Source organism: Ursus americanus, chromosome 7 (genome assembly GCF_024610735.1).
Source record: "Ursus americanus isolate L20-20 chromosome 7, mUrsAme1.1.p, whole genome shotgun sequence".
Taxonomy (NCBI): domain Eukaryota; kingdom Metazoa; phylum Chordata; class Mammalia; order Carnivora; family Ursidae; genus Ursus; species Ursus americanus.
Genome location: NC_142133.1, coordinates 30,480,823 through 30,500,565, shown reverse-complemented (window position 1 = coordinate 30,500,565; position 19,743 = coordinate 30,480,823). Strand labels below are relative to the sequence as shown.

Genomic DNA, 19,743 nt, shown 5'->3' with positions numbered 1-19,743 from the left:
TCTGAGTTTCACTATTAAATGTAGCTGACTCTAATCCTAACTGGAAGACATGGTTTGCAAGGTGCTTGATGATTTGGCCCTTTGTGCCTTGCACTTCCTCCTCTCCTGTTCTCCCTGACATGCTGTGCTCCAGGAACATGGAGCAGTGGGCTCTCTAATGTCCTGCATCTGTTGCATTTTTCCTCCTCATGCAACTTCACTTCACCAGTTGTCTTTCCTTTATCTCCCACATCTCAGTTCAGACCAGCAATTCTCAGGCTTTATGAGCTATCAGGCATGGACTTGTTCAGCAAAGTGAAAATACCACCCCCTCAAAAAAACCCCAAAACTTTTTGCATATAAATTTACCTCACTCCTATGGAATTTCATTCACTGAATATAAAAATAATCTTTATAGGAGATGCTATATTTCCCAATGAAAGTTAATATGCAAATAAAGCAAAAAATAAACTTTAATTCTCTCCACTGAATTTCAATGAGAAGCCTTGTGTTTGGCTTGAATAAGAAGCTGACACTGTGATACAGTTTTAGAAGGTTACATGCATACATCTTTAATTGCCATTCTATTCTTTTTTTTTTTTTATGATCACAAGTACTGAAAACCTCAACTCTCCAAGGCAAGTTCTCATAGCTTGTTCTGTCAGCTGAATGGAGGCTTGTAACAGAAACACCTAAATTCTCCAAGACTCTGAGAACTCAGTGGCTCATAATATTTCCTTTGTCTTCAAAAGTCAATAAGGTCATCTTTGGTGAAGTCTGCATCACTCATGCAGGATCACGCCATCTTCAATGCAAAGCTCAGAGCTGCAGAAGAAGAGTCACTGTGGCTGTGGCACTCACCCCCCTCTGCAGCAGCAGGACTAGCAGTGCTGGTTGGCATCACAGATGTTATCCGTACACAGAGCACCAAGACTTCTCTTCCAACACAAGTTTTGCCTGGCTTCTTGGAAACTTTATCATTTTAAAAACATTTTCAGAAGGGATTCATAGTAATTCTTCTCTTAGGGCACAAGTAGGCACATAATGGATGAAAACCAGTAGTTAGCTGCCCTGAGAAATGTCTGAAATTGCAAGGACATGATGTAGCTGCTGTTTCCTCCATGACCTGATTCAAATCATTATAATAAACTGCAACAATTCCAGCGTGAATAGTACATCTGACAAAGACTGCTACAGAACTGAATGAAGCTGTATGGGACAGGCTCTAATGCCAGGCCGCTTGGGTCTGAATCTTAGACTCCACTGTGTATTATGGCAAGTAATTTAGCTGCTCGAAGCCTTTTCTCATCTACCTCATTGATTTGTTATGAGGAGAAATGAGATACTGCACATGAAGTGCCTGGCAAAGTGTACGGCCCACAGTAAGAGCACAAACGTCGACTGGCATTATCACCGCACCAGTGACCCAGACACACTCTCTACTCCCACCCCACATTTTAACATTTCTGAGACGAGGATGCAGCATATATTCAATTGGATCTTACAATCAATTGGTTGCACTATTTTTCTTTCCCAGTGGTACACAAAAGGTGCAACTTATACCCAATGGCACAAATTTGATAAAATATGGTACTGAATTTTTCTTTCTGCTCCAAATCACAAACCAGCTTAATGATCTCCCAGCTATGGGTCTCACTCAAAAAGTCTCTCTCCAGTCATGTGCAATCTAAGAATAGTTTAAGACAGGGGTCAAAAACTATAGCCTTTGGGACAGTTAGGTCTGCCACCTGTTCTCATAAATTATTACTGAAACACAGCTACTCTCATCTATGGCTGCTTTCATGCTACTGTGGCTAAGCTGAGTAGTCATGACAGAGAATGTATAGCCAACAAAGTCTAAGCTATTTACTATCTGGCCCTTTACAGAAAGGGTCTGCCAAACCCTGGTTTCAGACAATCTTCTGAGGTGAGAAAAATCCAAGTTTTGATAATATTTCTGCTTTTTTAAACTTTGCTTCTCCTAAAATGGCCCCATACTGCCTGACAGCTTCTCAGGATGGCCAGAGAGGTAGGCTCTCCTTTAGGCTATGCTGGCGCTGTGCTTCCACTGGCAAGAACACTACCACATAAGAATCCCCCAGGTTTTTGCATCTCCTATTTGTCTGGCAAAGCAAAGGCAAGGATACGTCATTGGTAGCAGAACTCAGGCAATTTTCAAAACAAAAGAAAGAAAACCTAAGATTAAAAAAGTCTTTTGCCACTTATAAGAAGTAGTTAGAGTAGTTAAATTTATAGAGACAGGAAACAAAATGGTGGTTGCCATGAGCTGCGGGACAGAAAGAATGGGTGTTACTGTTTAATGTGTATAGAATTTCAGTTTTACAAGATAAAAAAGTTGTGGAGATTGTTTGCACAATCATGTGAATATACTTAACACTGCTGAGGCATACACTTAGAAATGATCAAGATTAAACAAAGATTTTTAAAAATGATCAAGATAAATGGTATATTTTATGTGTGTTTTATAATTAAAAGCATTAAAAATTTTTAAAGTGTTCTATGTGGGTGTTTATATGTGAGCACACATGTATGCCCCATCAAGGTGTCTAAGGACCACAAAGCAAAAATATCACTTCCTTTAGAAGCCTTTTATGACCCTCATACCCCCAGGAGTGGATCTGGCACAACCCTACTTCCAGCTTTAAGTACTACCAGCTTCTATTATAGCAATTATTACACTGTCTCCACACTGTCCATTCAGTCCTCCATACGTGTCCATGACTGTAAACTCCACAAGGACAGGAACTGCCATGTGGTGCTCCCACCACCATATCTGTCACCTTTAACTGTCAGGCTTATTGGTGGCACTCACGTATTTGTTGAGTAAATGAGTAAATGAATGGAACAAATAGAGATTAATATTAATAAATTAAATGAAATCTCTTCTCTGGAATTTTTTTCTACTCAAATGCTAAATTTAAAACAGAAGTGGTTTCACCACTAATTAGAAACCTGATTACAAACACCTATTATTTAAATTCAAGAAAAAAATACTGGATCAGCATACATTATATATAAGTTTGATAAAGAAAACCTAAATCTAAGTCTTTGCATAAAAAATGTTTATAGTTGCGTAGAACACCCAGTGCACCATGCAAACGTGCCCTCCTTACTACCCATCACCAGTCTACGCAACTAATGAATCATCGAACTTTACATCAGAAACCAGGGATGTACTATACGGTGACTAACATAATATAATAAAAAAACATTAAAAAATGTTTATAGGCCATATTAGTGTAGTAATTATAAAACAATCCCTCTGTGATAAGTAAGCAAACAGAATGAACAATCACATAATAAACATTATAAACTGAGCCTGGAAAAGTACATTTCCTAAGAAAGATCTTTTGTCTTCTACTTATTAAGTTATAAAAACACAAGGAAAACTACCAAATCAAGGACATACTTTAATATTGCTAGCTATTAATATTAGCTCCTATATCTTTGAGGTTTTTAAAAATTATTTTTAATTATTCTAAAGTAAATATTACCTAAAACTGTGGACAGGAAAACATGTGGACAATTTTTCCAGTGGTAGAGGGAATCAGCTGTCCTATTCATTCACTGAATCCTCATGTCCAAAGGCAAAAAAATTTTAACAGCGGGTAAGCAAACAGGTCCTTTCAAAGAATAAGTCAGAAATCTTGGCACCAGCACTGTTCTTTAAACAATAACTCTCATCAGCATCAACCCAATAACTCATGCTCAGTATCCTTCAATACAATCTGCTACCTCAGTTACTAATGTCAGTCTTAGTAAAAACCTCAGCAAGAACTATTACCAGGAGCCAGAATCCTAAAAGTCATTTATTTGCCCCCTAAGTCTCATGTTGCCCAAACTTAAATACCATGCGTTTTTGTTATATAAAGATAAGGATTATAGCAATTACTACAAATAAAAGGATAATTCTACATTAAATATTGCAGGTAACAATACAAATAGCCGATGGAAAAATCCAACCTAATAATCAAATAGAAATTTGAAGATTTTTCATCTTCATCAGCAAATATTTTTTACAGCAATATTCAATGTTTTAATATCAGTAGTAAAACTGACAATAAAACAGATGCAGATCTTTACTCAATATTAATTCAAAGAGGCCTTTCCTGCCTCTGCCTACCCTATCTAAATTAGTACCTCTACTGCTTATTCTCTGTACCCTTTCCCATCTTTATTTTTCTTCATGTCACTTATCACTATTGGAAATTACATTATATATCCTTTATTGTCCACTCCTCCACTAGATTGTAAACTGGAAACTAGATGAGGGTAGGGCTTTGTCTTATGGTCTTCTAATACACAGTTGACCCTCAAAAAATTGCTGTTGAACCAATAAATTAGTATGAATGGGAGCAAACTGGTATACTCTTTCTGGAAGGCAATTTGAAATATGTAACAGGAAACTTTGAAAAGTTCATATCGTCTGGAAAAAAAATACCATTTCTTGTTAATCTTCAAAATAATTCAAATATATTCATTACAGGATTTTTAAATTTAAATTCAATTAATTAACACATAGTGTATTAGTTTCAGAGATGGAGTTCAGTGATTCATCAGTTCCCTATAATACTCAGTGCTCATTATATCACATGCCCTGCTTAATGCCCACCACCCAGTTATCCCTTCCCCCATCCTCTCCCCTCCAGTGACCCTGTTTGTTTCCTAGAGTTAAGAATCTCTTATGGTTTGTCTCCCTCTCTGATTTCATCTTATTTTTCCCCCTCCTTTCCCCTATGCTCCTCTTTTGTTTCTCAAATTCCAGATATGAGTGAAATCATATAATTGTCTTGCCCTGACTGGCTTATTTTGCTTAGCCTAATACCCGCTAGTTCCATCCACATAGTTGTAAATGGTATGATTTCATATTTTTGATGGCTGAGTAATATTCCATCATGTGTGTGTGTGTGTGTGTGTGTGTGTGTGTGTGTGTGTGTGTGTGTGTATACCACCTCTTCTTTATCCATTCATCTGTCCATGGACATCTAGGCTCTTTCCATTGTTTGGCTATTGTGGACATTGCTGCTATAAACATTGGAATGCAATGTGCCCCTTTGGAGCACTATGTTTATATCCTTTGGGTAGATACCTAGTAGTGCCAATTCCTGGGTTGCAGGGTAAATCTATTTTTAACTTTTTGAGGAACCTCCATACTGTTTTCCAGAGTGGCTGCACCAGCTTGCATTCCCACCAACAGTTTAAGAGGGTTCCCTTCCTCAGCATCCTCACCAACATTTGTTGTTTCCTAACATTAATTTTAGCCATTCTGACTGGTGTGAGGTGGTATCTCATTGTGGTTTTGATTTGTATTTCCCTGATGTCGAGTGATATTAAGCATTTTTTCATGTGTCTGTTGGCCATTTGTATGTCTTCTTTGAAGAAATGTCTGTTCATGTCTTCTGTCCATTTCTTGACTGGATTATTTGTTTTCTGAGTGTTGAGTTTGATAAGTTCTTTATAGATCTTGAATACTAGCTCTTTATCTGATAAGACACTTGCAAATATCTTCTCCCATTCTGAAGGTTGCCTTTTGGTTTTGTCGACTGTTTCCTTTGCTGTGCAAAAGCTTTTTATCTTGATAAAGTCCCAATAGTTCATTTTTGGTTTTGTTTCCCTTGTCATTGGAGATGTGTCTAGCAAGAAGTTGCTGTGGTGGAGGTCAAAGAGGTTGCTACCTGTGTTCTCCTCTAGGATATTGATGGATTCCTGTCTCACATTTAGGTTTTTCATTTTGAATTTATTTTTGTGTATGGTGAAAGAGAATGGTCCAGTGTCATTCTTCTACATGTGGCTGTCCAATTTTCCCAACACCATTTCTTGAAGAGACTGTCTTTTTTCCATTGGCTATTCTTTCTTGCTTTGTTGACCATTGACCATAGGGTTGAGGGTCCATTTCTGGGTTCTCTATTCTGTTCCACTGATCTATGTGTCTGTTTTTGTGCCAGTACCATACAGTCTTGATGACTGCGGCTTTGAAGTCCAGAATTGTGATGCCACCAGCTTTGGTTTTCTTTTTCAACTTTCCTTTGGCTATTCAGGGTCTTTTCTGGTTCCATACAAATTTTAGGATTACTTGTTCCAGCTCTGTGAAAAAAGTTGAAGGTATTTTGATAGGGATTTCACTGAATGTGTAGATTGCTCTGGGTAGGACAGACATTTGAACAATATTTTTTCTTCCAATCCATGGGCATGGAATGTTTTTCCATTTCTTTGTGTCTTCCTCAATTTCTTTCATAAGTGTTCTGTAGTTTTCAGAGTACAGATCCTTTACCTCTTTGGTTAGGTTTATTCTTAGGTATCGTATGGTTTTTGGTGCAACTGTAAAGGGGATCGATTCCTTGATTTCTCTTTCTACTGTCTTATCATTAGTGTATAGAAATGCAACTGATTTATGTGCATTGATTTTTATATCCTGTCACTTTGCTGAATTCCTGTATGAGTTCTAGCAATTTTGGGATGGAGTCTCTTGAGTTTTCCACATACAGTATCATGTCATCTGTGAAGAGTGAGAGTTTGATTTCTTTGCTGATTTGGATACCTTTTCTTTTTGTTGTCTGATTGCTGAGGCTAGGACTTCTAGTATTATGCTGAACAACGGTGGTTAAGAGTGGACATCCTGGTTGTGTTCCTGACCTTAGGGGAAAAGCTGAAAGCAGCTTTTCTGCACGGAGAATGATATTTGCTGTGGGTTTTTCATATATGCCTTTTATGATATTGAGGTATGTTCCCTCTATCCCTACGTGGTGGAGAGTTTTAATTAAGTAAGGATGCTGTATTTTGTCAAATGCTTTTTCTGCATTTGAAAGGATATGATTCTTGTGCTTTCTTTTATTAATGTAGTGTATCACATTGATTGATTTGTGGATGTTGAACCACCCCTGCAGCCCAGGAATAAATCCCACTTGGTGCTGAATAATCCTTTTAATGTACTATTAGAGCCTATCGGCTAGTATCTTGGTGAGAATTTTTGCATCCATGTTCATCAGCGATATTGGACTTAATTCTCCTTTTTGGTGGGGTGGTTGTCTGGTTTTGCTATCAATGTAATGCTGGCCTCACAGAAAGAGTTTGGAAGTTTTCCTTCTATTTCTATTTTTTGAAACAGTTTCAGAAGAATAGGTATTAATTCTTCTTTAACTGTTTGGCAGAATTCTTCTGGGAGGCCATCTGGTCCTGGACTCTTGTTTTTTGGGAGATTTTTGATTACTGATTCAATTTCTTTGCTGGTTACGAGTCTATTCAGGTTTTCTATTTCTTCCTGGTTCAGTTTTGGTAGTTTATACATCTCTAGGAATGCATCATTTCTTCCAGATTGCCTAATTTGTTGGCATACAGTAGCTCATGATATGTTCTTATAATTATTTGTATTTCTTTTGTGTTGGTTGTGATCTCTCCTCTTTCATTTATGATTTTATTTATTTGGGTCCTCTCTCTTTTTTTTTTTTTTTTTTTTTGGATAAGTCTGTCTAGGAGTTTATCAAGCCTGTTAATTCTTTCAAAGAACCAGCTCCTAGTTTTGTTAATCTGTTCTACTGTTCTTTTGGTTTCTATTACACTGATTTCTGCTCTAATCTTTATTATTTTTCCTCTCCTGATGGATTTAGACTTTATTTGCTCTTCTTTCTCTAGCCCCATAAGGTATAACGTTAGGTTGTATATTTGAGACTTTTGTTTCTTGAGAAAGGCTTGTATTGCTATATACTTCCCTCTTAGGACTGCCTTTGCTGCAACCCAAAGGTTTTGGAGGCACACACACACACACACACACACACACACAGTTGAATACATGAAAGGAAGCCAAAAAGGAAAAAATAAAATAAAATGTAAATGTAGAAATGAAAATTTATTAAAAAAAAAGATTTTCTGAAATAAGTAAATAGTTGGAAAGGGAAAAAAATTTAAAAACAAAGGACTCTGAGAAACAAACTGAGGGCTTCAGAGGGGAGGGGGGTGGGGGAATGGGACAGGCTGGTGATGGGTAGTAAGGAGGGCACGTATTGCATGGTGCACTGGATGTTATACGCAACTAATGAATCATCGAACTTTGCATCAAAAAAATAAAATAAAATAAAATAAAATAAAATAAAATAAAATAAAATAAAATAACAAAAGACTAAAGAATCATAAGAAAAAACCATGAATGCTATATGCTGTTTTCCCCAAGAGCTGGAATCTTGCAGCTCTCTAGGATAGGTGAGTTTAGTATTAGCCAGATGTTCCTGGGGTCTTCTTGGGGAGGGGCCTGTTAACACTGATTCTAAGGCATCTTGCTTGGGTGGAGTTTCATTGCCCTTAATTAGAGGGCTGGGCTCAGTGCAAGCAGCTCCAGATTGCTCTATGTGGCTTTAGTTCCCTGAAGTCTTTCAGCACCAATTTGGAAGATAAAAATGGCAGCTCCCTCTCTAGCCCCAGAACTGAAAGTTTGCGCCCCCCTCCCCCCGCCCCGCTCTTCAGTGCACCCTCACAAAAAAGCAGTCAGTTGCTCTTGTTTCCCTGTTTTCCGATCAAACGGTGTTCACCCAGCCTGTGACTGAGCATTTTTATCTTAGGCAGAGAACCCCATTTTGAATCTCCAAACTTTACAGACTCCTGCGGTGCTCACCCACCCCACTCCTCCTAAGGAAGGGAGGAGGGTTCTCATCAAGGTTCTGTCGCTTGCTGGGCCCCTGCTCAGAGAGTGGTTGGTTGACCGTGCAGCTGTCTGAGGTTTATGGCTACAATGAGCAGAAAGCTGGCACCTGGACTTGCTGTTTTCAGCTGCCTTCCTCGTTCCAATGCTTGGGAACTCTGCCACACTTAGGCACTCCCATTCTTTTTGTGACCCCGGGGGTTCCTGAGACCATGCTGTCCCACCTAGGATTCTGCCCTGCTTCCCAAGCACCTTTCAGGCAGACTTCTAAAAGTTCGAATTTTGCAATCTGCTGCTTAAAACACTTTCCGGTACCCAGCTTATGGAGGCTTCCTCCCCCTGTGGTTTATCTTCCAGTATATCGCCTCAGATTCACATCTCTGTACCTCCTAACCTTGCAAAAAATGGTCATTTTTCTAGTTGTAGAATTGCAGCAATTATTTTCTTAGATATCCAGTTGATTTCGCAGGTGTTCAGAATGATTTGATATCTAGCTAAATTCCAGGGACCAGATGAAATTAGGTTTCCCCACTCCTCTGCCATCTTAACTCCCACAGGATTTTTATACTAGAGAAAATTAGCATCAACCTACATGTCCAACCATAGAAGAATCTCCAGAAATAACAAACTGATATAACTGTACAAACTCCCAACCCACAGACTCTTATCAATTGTTCCTACTAATATATTTCCTTCAATTAATGAGTTTGGGTCATTATTTCCCACCACCAAAACTAAGAAAAAACATCTGATTTCCAAAGTGGAAAAACCCTTGCTCAATGACAGATGATCAAAGAACAAATCCTAATGGTCATCAGCCATCCTTCCTACTATTTCACTTAAGCTTTGACAAGCCAATGCCAGCAACATTCCGCAAAGCTTCCCCAGCTCACTGAACTTTACACCCCGCAATGAACACACATACCCCTTTAGGTACCTACAGTTCCCCATAGTATAAGAATGGGCACCTGATTCTTTTAATAGCTATGGTAGTCCTCTGAGATGAGGCAACCCCTCACATATATCTCGAGTTTAGTAGATAAAGAGGCTGCAAACATGGTTGGACTTGCTGGTTAAACACAATTCTGCATATACCCTAGGGCTTTCACAATGTGGATGCTCAATAAAACCCAAACAGAATGGTACAGCTAATCATCTTCATCATGGAGGACATTAAGTTGTTTATTCTCACTGGCTTGACAGGGTACAGACCTCCTGCAATCCTAAAGGTTATAGAATAAAGTTATAGAATTTTAAAAAGGAATTCTGTCTGTAATCTTAATTCTGTTGTTTTTACTGTACCCAGGATAGCACCTAATATCTACAAAGTACTTAATAAATATTTGTTGAATGTACAACAATAACATTTATTAAGTCTTTATCAGAGTGCCTGGATACAGTAAATACTTTACTTGCATTCTCAATAATCCTCACTAAAATCCTGCTTTTATTATGTCTACTTTATATGAGTAAGGAAATTGAAGATTAACACAGTTAAATAACCTGTCCAATGTTATGTGGCTATAAAGTAATGAAGCTGGGATTTAAAACTCTGGAATCTGTGTTCTTGACTTCATTGCCATTGCTGCTAAACTGGGGCAGGGCGGGGGGAGTGTTAATATACTGAAAGAGAATAAATTCAGTATACACATGTAGTTGGTTTTGTAATGGTGGAATATATTAGCGAATGACACTGAGCATGAGGTAACTGCTCAGATACCTGTTGACTAAGCATATGATTGACAATATTATAGCCTAAGATCATGAGATTAGATATTTTAAACTATGAAAGTTTGCTCAAAACAGATCATCAACATATAGAAACTAAACTGCAAGAAGGTCAGTTAGCCCTAATAAAAGTAGCTAAAAACAAAAACAAAATAGAAAAAATTAAAAGTAACCATTTTTGTAATGGTGACCAAGAACTCTAAGTAGTCTGAATTTCCTATGTAATTTGGAGTTTAGGATATAATAACTTAAAGAACAGCCAGCCCTTACCTGCCTCCTAAAAATAGATTCCAACTGCCTACTATAAGGCTAAGGACCTCCCATCTCCCGTATTTTCCATCATCTTGGTTCAGCCAAACTGATCCCTCCTGACAATGAATTGCAGACATGATCTGTATACAAAGTAAGTATACCTTGTCTACCTTCATCTTCCACTCATTTCCAGTCTTACTCTCCAGCAGTACTAAGAAAACTGTAGTTCTTAGAGCACTTTCCACTCTTTTGTGCCTTTGGGCCTTTGCACACCTTGTTCTCTTAAACCTGAAATGTCCACCTGACTTTTTGGGCAAACGCTTACTTATACTTTAAGCCTCAGTTCTAATGTTCTCAGTTCTGCTCCTTCTCCTTCTACACTTGGTACAAATACCAGAAACCCATTTATTTAAAACATTCTGGAGAGGTTTAAAAATTTTTTTAATTAAAAAAAAATAAGTCTAAACAGAGAATTATGAAAAAGTTTTAAGTACATAAACTCTATCAATTTTTGTGCATTCATTCAAGATCTTTTCCTTAGATATGGTATGTGCTGACCAGAGGTATATCATCTTATGTAAACCACACCAAAAATATACCATCTAGGGGCGCCTGGGTGGCACAGCGGTTAAGCGTCTGCCTTCGGCTCAGGGCGTGATCCCGGCGTTATGGGATCGAGCCCCACATCAGGCTCCTCCGCTGGGAGCCTGCTTCTTCCTCTCCCACTCCCCCTGCTTGTGTTCCCTCTCTCACTGGCTGTCTCTGTCTAATAAATAAATAAATCTTTAAAAAAATATATATATACCATCTATGATTTCCAGTTTCAATTCTTCAAAGTGGACCAAGAACATAGTCATCTATAAAACAATCTGCATGCAAAGATCATTCTAGATTTATGCAATTTTCTTAATCTCTTCACCCACACCTAACTTAACAATTGCTTTTCCCCCAAAACATTCAACTCAATTTTCATAAATAACTATTTTAAACCCACTTCATTAGTTTACAAAAAAAACTACATTATGCCATTACAACAAATTTAACTAGTATGAACAGGTTTGGGAATAAACAAATTATCTTTTAGTGAACAAGCTATTCCACTAACAAGAGAAGAATTTACAATGAAGTGTAGACCCAAGTATTCAAAGAAAATGAAGAACATTAGTTAATTTCTCTAGTTGGTTAGGTAGAAGCCAGTTAGTGAAGTGTCTTCAGAACTACCCTTATGGACATTATCCCACTGTACTATAAACCTATCTTTGTGCCAACATCTCCCCACTAAATCAAAAATTCCAAACCAATTTACTACTGCATGCCTGTGTTGTTGATTTCCTTAGCCCTCAAGGCAGTTGGGCAGAACCTGAGGTAGCAAAAGTGCCCCCCTCCCAGATAAAGAACCCCTTGTATTTATCCCATTAATTTTTTAGGTATATCACTATACAGGAGAGGTTGGGAAGCATTGGACAAAATTGTAACCTCTTTAAAAGAAGTGACTGTCTTTATTTTTTTACTTCCAATACTTAAAATAGTACATGTTTGATAAATTTGTATAATAAAAGTAATGAATAAAAGAGCCTTTCATAGCCTCATTTGGTGCGACAGGTAAACCAGACAAAGACTTCGGCCAGGGAGATGTGACTGCTAAGGATAAGCCTGGGCCAGGAAAGCAGCAATAGGAAGTTAATCCTTACATTATCTCACTTATGTATGCATTTATATTTTCTCTCTCCCACTAGAATGAAGTTCAATGAGTGTTAGGCCCTTGTCCATCTTGTTCACTTGTATGCCAGTGCCTGGATCAATGTCCACCACACCGCTCTTCAAAAAGTATTTGTTAAATGTGTTGCTGGGAGAACCTCAAAGAGAAGTGAAGGTACTTTAAACTCTAAGGAAAGGAGTGGAACCTACTCAACAGTTCTACTCAAGGACTGGAAAAATGATGGGAAAACTAAGCTTTAAAGACTTTCAGGTCTTTCATTGATGGCAACTGGTCATTGTTCAATAACACACCGTAGTGCTTAAGGGTCTAAGCTCGGACAAATGTGGACCAAATTTTGGTTCTGCCACTCACTCATTAGCTAAGTAAAGTTGTGTGGACAATTCAATCCCTCTTACTCTCCAGGAGTTTTCCACTGTGAAACAAAGATAATAGTGAGCTCCAGAGTTGTGTGAGGATCATGTAAAGAGCTGAGAACATGGTTGGCATGTTAGTGCTGAATAAATGTTTGCCATTATTATTTCTATTGCTATTCTTGCTACTATTATTTTAATATTGCTATTGCATTATTGATAAGCACATAACACCATATTCTATGCTCTGAAGATACAGACATTCTGTGCTCTGGAGACTCTATACTTCCTGAAGAGCTCTATTACTGTAACTAAAGGATACCAAAGAACCAGGTTTTTGGACTACCTGGTTCACATCAGGGTTCTTCCTCTTAGGCAAGTTACTAACTCTAAACTTGTTTCCTCTTTTGTAAAATGAGAATAGTGGCCGGTCTTCCAGGTCTATTGTGAATATTAAATGAGATCACAAACATAAAGGATTCAGTACAACATGTGACATATAAGCACCCAACACTGATGATAAATATTAGCCATATAGAGCTTTGCATATATAGGTTTTTATGAATATTTTTAAATGAAAAATGCTTAAGGGTTTGATTCATTAAAAAACAAAAACTTTTGGGTTGGTGTTTCTTTCATGCTCTTTAGAAAGAACAGAAAACTTTCCAATCTCCTGAAGGCTTTAGGACTATGTACAATGAAGACACTTATCTTAAACATGCCCATCTATAAATAGAAATCTTTGTTTAATGGTTTACTTCCACCATTTTCCACATTCAGTCTAGTCATAGGTACTCTTCTGGCATTTCCATGTTTCTTCTCAGCTATCTTTTATTTATTTTCCATTTTAAGCTTGGGATAAAAATTCCATCAGCACTTTCAGCAATTATTTTGTGCTTCTTTTGACTCAGCAGGAAGTTTAAAAATAGTATATAGGTAACAAAACCCAGCTTGGATAGCTATATAATGTTTCTAGTTAAAAACACAGTGTTTCTTTGCAACTTTTCTATAAATCAAACTGTCCTAAAATTAAAAAGTTATTTAAAACACATATTATAAGTCACTTCTCAGTTATTCAATTCCTATGTATTTACTTATAGCATTGTTTTTTAGTTTTGCTATCTTTGCCTCTTGAAGTCCCATACCTACTGACCTTCCACTAAAACCTGTAGCAATTTCCAAAATGCTGAAGAGATGTAAAATGGTAATACTCTCATTGCAGTTGTGTACTTTAAAACCCAGTAAAGAGATTACAATAAAAGAATTAGCAGAAAACTCAAATGACAATAACAAGAAACAAACAAACAAAAGGGTAGTTACAGATAGCAAGTGATCCCATGAAGTAGGAGGTAACTACGAAGAGAAGATGCCAACTAAAACTTACTGTAATCTACAATTTTTTTTAGAAATTCTAGGAAGTTTCAAGACTTTGGGGTATTTTTTAACTGCAAAGGGCAAAAGTAATATATATAGGCAGGGGGAGCTAAGAGGGTGGTGTATTAGGAGGACCCTAGGCTTGCCTTGTCACTCACACACAGCTAGCTATCAATTCATTCTGGGTACCCAAAAAATTGACCTGAGGACTGTAGAACAAATTGGGCAACTACAGGGAGGGAAAAGACCACATCAAGGAAGGTAGGAAGCACGGAGACATTGTTTAGGGAAGAAAGGGATCTCAGGTGCTGCAGATAGGAGGGACTTGTTGCAGAGAAAGGCGAGAGAGTGGAATGCACCACGGAATGCACCAGGAGAACACTTCCCCAAAACCATTGGCTGGGAAAACAAGAGGGGCTGATTTTCTGATTTTTGTGTTTTGCAACCAGCAGGGCTCAAAGAGTAGAGTTTTGGAGGTTCATGGCCTTGGCTGGGATAGCGACTTAAGGCCACTGCCCTACTCCTAGAGAGAAGGCAGGCAATCAACCCTGGGGCATACTGTGTGATCTGAGGATCTCCTAGGATGCATGGTGGGAAGACTGTTCTCTCTTCTTGAAGTGCATCTGTGAGAGGTGGCACTGCCTCTCTGGGGACAAAGGAGCCCGCAGATACCATTTTACTCCTTCACCCCTCAGCACAGGCACAGAGACAGTGCTGAAGGTGGCTAAGCCGGATACTGGCTGTTTAGCGTGCTTTGCCACAAATCCCACACCCCTGCACTCTGGCACAATTACCCTTCTGGGTCAAACGTGCATTGGTCCCAGCACGGCAAGACCCTCACCCAGAAGACCAACGCAGGTCCCCACCACATCAGGTTCCTAAAGTGTGGAGTTTTAAAAGTCAGCAGGCTTGGCTGCAATAGAGCCCAAAGTGTTCTGTGTTGCTCCAGGCAGCAAGCAACCCAGAGACAGACACTGCGAAAACAACAATCTGAAAAACACCTGTGATGCACAAGGGGAAATTATTCAGTTATTCGCTCTTCCAGGAGGGTTTCCCTGAGAGCAACAAGCACGGACTTCCCTCTCCAGGGACAAAGGAGCTGGCTGGCACCATTTTTCTCCCCTGCTCCTCAGCATAAACCAACTTCAGTAAACAGCACAGCACCAATACTGGCTGCCTAACCTGCTTACACTAGGTTCCATTCCCCTGTGCTCTGCTGGTATTGCTTTTTTCAGGCAGGTGTGCTTAAGGACCAGTACAGCAGGCTGCTTCCCCAGAAGACCAGTACAAACCCCTGCACACACCACAACTACCAACCATAGAGCTCTGCAAAGCTTCAGTTCTAGTGGAAATAGCATCAGGTCTCATTTAATAAGCAGACCAGAGCGCACCTAGTTAAAACTTGCCAAACTCTGGCCAAGGTCCAAGCACTGTCCACTACAGGCAAGAAGAGCCTCTACAGGCAAGAAGAGCCTCTACAGACAACTGACTTGAGGGATGGAGCAGCCAAAACACACAGCACCAGAGACACTTCCTGAAGCACCAGGCCCTGGACATTATATGACCTCTTCTTCATAAAGCCATTATTCACAGAAGCAGGAAGCATAATAGGATTTCTAACACAGAGAAAAAGATACAGACCTAGACAAAATGCCAAGATGGAGGAATTCATCCCAAAAGAAAGAACAAGAAAAGGTCACAGCCAGAGATCTAATCGAAACAGATATGTATAATATGCCTGATGCAGAATTTAAAGCAACAATCATAAAGATATTCCGTGGGCTTGAGAAAAGCATGGAAGTTATCAGGGAAACCCGTACCACAGAGATAAAAGAGCTAAAACAAACAAACAAACAAAACAAAACAAAATAAAAGACAAAACAAAAAAAACCCCAATCAGGCAGAAATGAAAAATGCAATATCTGAGATTTGAAACTGACTGGATATAATGGAAGGATGGAAGGAGCAGAAGAATGAATAAGTGACATAGACAATAGAATTATAGAAAAATATAGCTGAACAAAGGAGGAAGAAGAATGACAGATCACAAGAGTAGACTTAGGGAACTCAGTGATTCCATAAAATGTGGTCACATTTGTATCATAGAAGTCCCAGAAGAAGAGAAAGAAAAGGGGACAGAAGGTGTATTTGAAGAAATTACAGCTGAAAACTTCCCTAACCTGGGGAAGGAAACAAATATCCAAATCCAGGAGGCACAGAGAACTTCCATCAAAATCAACAAAAGCAGGCCAACACCAAGACATACTGTAGTTGAATTTGCAAAATATAGTGATAAAGAAAAATCTAAAAGCAGCAAGACAAAGGAAGTTCCTAACTCTCAAGGGAAGAGCCATAAGGTTAGCAGCAAAACTCTCCACAGAAACTTGGCAAGCCACAAGAAAGTGGCATGATATATTCAACATACTGAATGGGAAAAATCTGCAGCCAAGAATACTCTAGCCAGCAAGGGTATTGTTCAGAATAGAAGGAAAGACAGTTTCCTAAACAAACAAAAACAAAAGGAGTTCATGACGACTAAACCAGCCCTGCAAGAAATATTAAAGGGGACTCTTTGAATGGGAAAGACCAAAAGTGACTAAGACTAGAAAGGAAGAGAAAAAATTTCCAGAAATGACAAAACAAATAATAAAATGGCAACAAATACATATCAATAATTACTCTGAATGTAAATGGAATAAACGCTCCACTCAAAAGACACAGGATGTCAGAATGGATAAAAAACAAGACCCATCTATATGCTGCCTACAAGAGACCCATTTTAGACTTAAAGACACCTGCAGATTGAAAGTGAAGGCATAAAGAAACATTTACCATGCAAATGGATGTCAAAAGAAAGCCAGAATAGCAACACTTCTATCAGACAAACTACATTTTAAACCAAAGGCTGTAACAAGAGATGAAGAAGGACACGATATCATAATAAAGGGGACTATCCAGCAAGAAGATCCAACAATTTTAAATATTTATGCCCCCAACGTGGGAGCACCCAAATATATAAAACAATAACAAATATAAAGAAGCTCAGTGATAACAATACAATAGTAGTAGGGGACTTTCACACCTGACTTACATCAATGGATAGATCATCGAAGTAGACAATCAACAAGGAAACAATGGCTTTGAATGACACACTGGACCAGATAAAAATTAACAGATATATTCAGAACATTTCATCCTAAAGCAGAATACACATTCTTTTCAAGTGCACATGGGAAACTGTCCTGAACAGATCATATACTAGGTCACAAATCAGGCCTCAACCAGTACAAAAAAGATTAAAATCATACCATGCATCTTTTCTGACCACAATGCTGTGAACGTAGAAGTCAACCATAAGAAAAAATTTGGAAAGATCACAAATACATGGAGGTTAAAGAACATGCTATTAAGGAATGAATGGGCCAACCAGGAAATCAAAGAAGAACTTTTTAAAAAAATACATGGAAACAAATGAAAATGAAAACACAGTGGTCCAAAATCTCTGGGATGCAGCAAAAGTAGTCCTCAGAAAAAGGTATATAGCAATACAGGCCTATCTCAAGAAGCAAGAAATATCTCAAACGACCTAACCCTCACACCAAAAGGAGCTAGAAAAAGAACAAATGAAGCCTAAAGCCAGCAGAAAGAGAGAAATAAGAAAGCTCAGAGCAGAAATAAATAATATAGAAACTAAAAAAACAAAAGAACACATCAATGAAACTGGGAGCTGGTTCTTTGAAAAAATGAATAAAATTGATAATCCCTAGCCAGACTTATCAAGAAAAGAGAAAGGACCCAAATAAATAAAATTACAAATAGAGAGGAGAAATAACAAACAACAAGAAATAGAATTTTAAGAGAATATTATGAAAAATTATATGCCAACAAATCGGACAATATGGAAAAAATGGATAAATTCATAGAAACATATAAATTACCAAAACTGAAACAGGAAAAATAGAAAACCAGAACAGACCGACAACCAGGAAAGAAATTCATCAGTAATCAAAAATCTTCCAACAAACAAAAGTCCAGGGCCAAACATTTAAAGAGTTGATACCCATTCTTCTCAAACGATTCCCCTCCCCCCAAAAAAGGGAAGGAAAACTTCCAAACTCATTTTATGAAGCCAGCATTACCCTAATTCCAAAAACCAGATGAAGACTCCACTAAAAAAGAACTACAAATATCCCTGATGAACATGGCTGCAAAAATTCTCAACAAGATACTAGCAAATCGAATCCAACAGTACATGAAAAGAAACATTCACCACAATCAAGTGGGATTTATTCCTGAGCTGCAAGCGTGGTTCAATATTTGCAAATCAATCAACATATTATACCACATTAATAAAAGAAATGATAAGAACTATATGATCCTCTTGACAGATGCAGAAAAAGCATCTGACAAAGTACAACATCCATTCATGATAAAATCCCTCAAGAAAGTAGGGATAGAGGGATCATACTTAAATATCATTAAGGCCATATATGAAAAACCCACAGCTGATATCATCCTCAATGAGGAAATTGATAGCTTTTCCTCTAATGTCTGGAACAAGACAGGGATGTCCACTCTCACCAATGTTGTTCAGCATAGTACAAGAAGTCCTAGCCTCAGCAATCAGACAACAAAAAGAAATAAAAGGCATCCAAATCAACAAGAAAGAGGTCAAACTTTCAGTATTTGCAGATGACATGATACTCTATATAGAAAACCCAAAAGACTCCACCAAAAAAATTGCTAGAACTGACACACAAATTCAGTAAAGTTGCAAGATACAAAATCAATGTACAGAAATCTGTTGCATTTCTAGATACCAGTAATGATGCTGCAGAAAGAGAAATCAAAGGAATCGATCCCGTTTACAATTGCACCAAAAATCATAAGATACCTAGGAATAATCTTAACCAAAGAGGTGAAAGTCCTATACTCTGAAAATTGTAAAACACTGATGAAAGAAACTGAAGATGACACAAAGAAATGGAAAGACATTCCATGCTCATGAATTGGAAGAACAAATATTGTTAAAACATCCATACGACCCAAAGCAATCTACACATTTAATGTAATCCCTATCAAAATATTAATAGCATTTTTTCAGAGCTAGAATAAATAATCCTAAAATTTGTATGGAACCACAAAAGGCCCCAAATAGACAAAGCAATCTTGAAAAACAAAAGCAAAGCTGGAGGCATCACAATTTCAGACTTCAAGTTATATTACAAAGTTGCAATCATTAAGACAGTATGGTACTGGCACAAAAACAGACACATACATCAAGAGAACAGAATAGAAAACCCAAAAATGAACCCATAATTAGATGGTCAACTAATCTTTGCTAAAGCAGGAAAGAATATCCAATAGAAAAAGGAAGTCTCTTCAACAAATGGTGTTGGGAAAATTGGACAACAACGGGCAAAAGAATGAAACTGGACTACTTTCTTACACCATACATAAAAATAAATTCAAAATGGATGAAAGACCTAAATGTGAGACAGGAATCTATCAAAATCCTAGAGGAGAACACAGGCAGTAACCTCTTTGACATCAGCTGTAGCAACTTCTTGCTAGATATGTCTCCTGAGGCAAGGGAAACAAAAGCAAAAATAAACTATTGGGAGTTCATCAAGATAAAATACTTCTGCACAACAAAGGAAATAAAACTAAAAGGCAACTTCAGAATGGGG

General features: G+C 38.0%; 2 protein-coding genes across 5 annotated transcripts in view; one reads left to right on the top strand and one right to left on the bottom strand.

The window, feature by feature from the left end:
• UGP2 (UDP-glucose pyrophosphorylase 2) overlaps nt 1–19,743 on the bottom strand; it is a 66,050-nt gene that overhangs the window by 20,074 nt on the left and 26,233 nt on the right. The gene's annotated exons all lie outside the window — the stretch shown is intronic.
• VPS54 (VPS54 subunit of GARP complex) overlaps nt 1–19,743 on the top strand; it is a 140,712-nt gene that overhangs the window by 105,632 nt on the left and 15,337 nt on the right. The window contains exon 23 of one of the 3 annotated variants that reach the window (XM_087863441.1): nt 12,346–12,382. The exons of 1 other annotated variant lie outside the window; for it this stretch is intronic. In XM_087863441.1, coding sequence (XP_087719567.1) covers nt 12,346–12,367 — 22 coding nt within the window. In that variant the 3' untranslated portion in view covers nt 12,368–12,382. Of the gene's footprint in view, nt 1–593; nt 2,419–12,345; nt 12,383–19,743 lie in introns of those variants that run through there. One more of the 3 variants, XM_087863439.1, reaches the window with a different exon arrangement.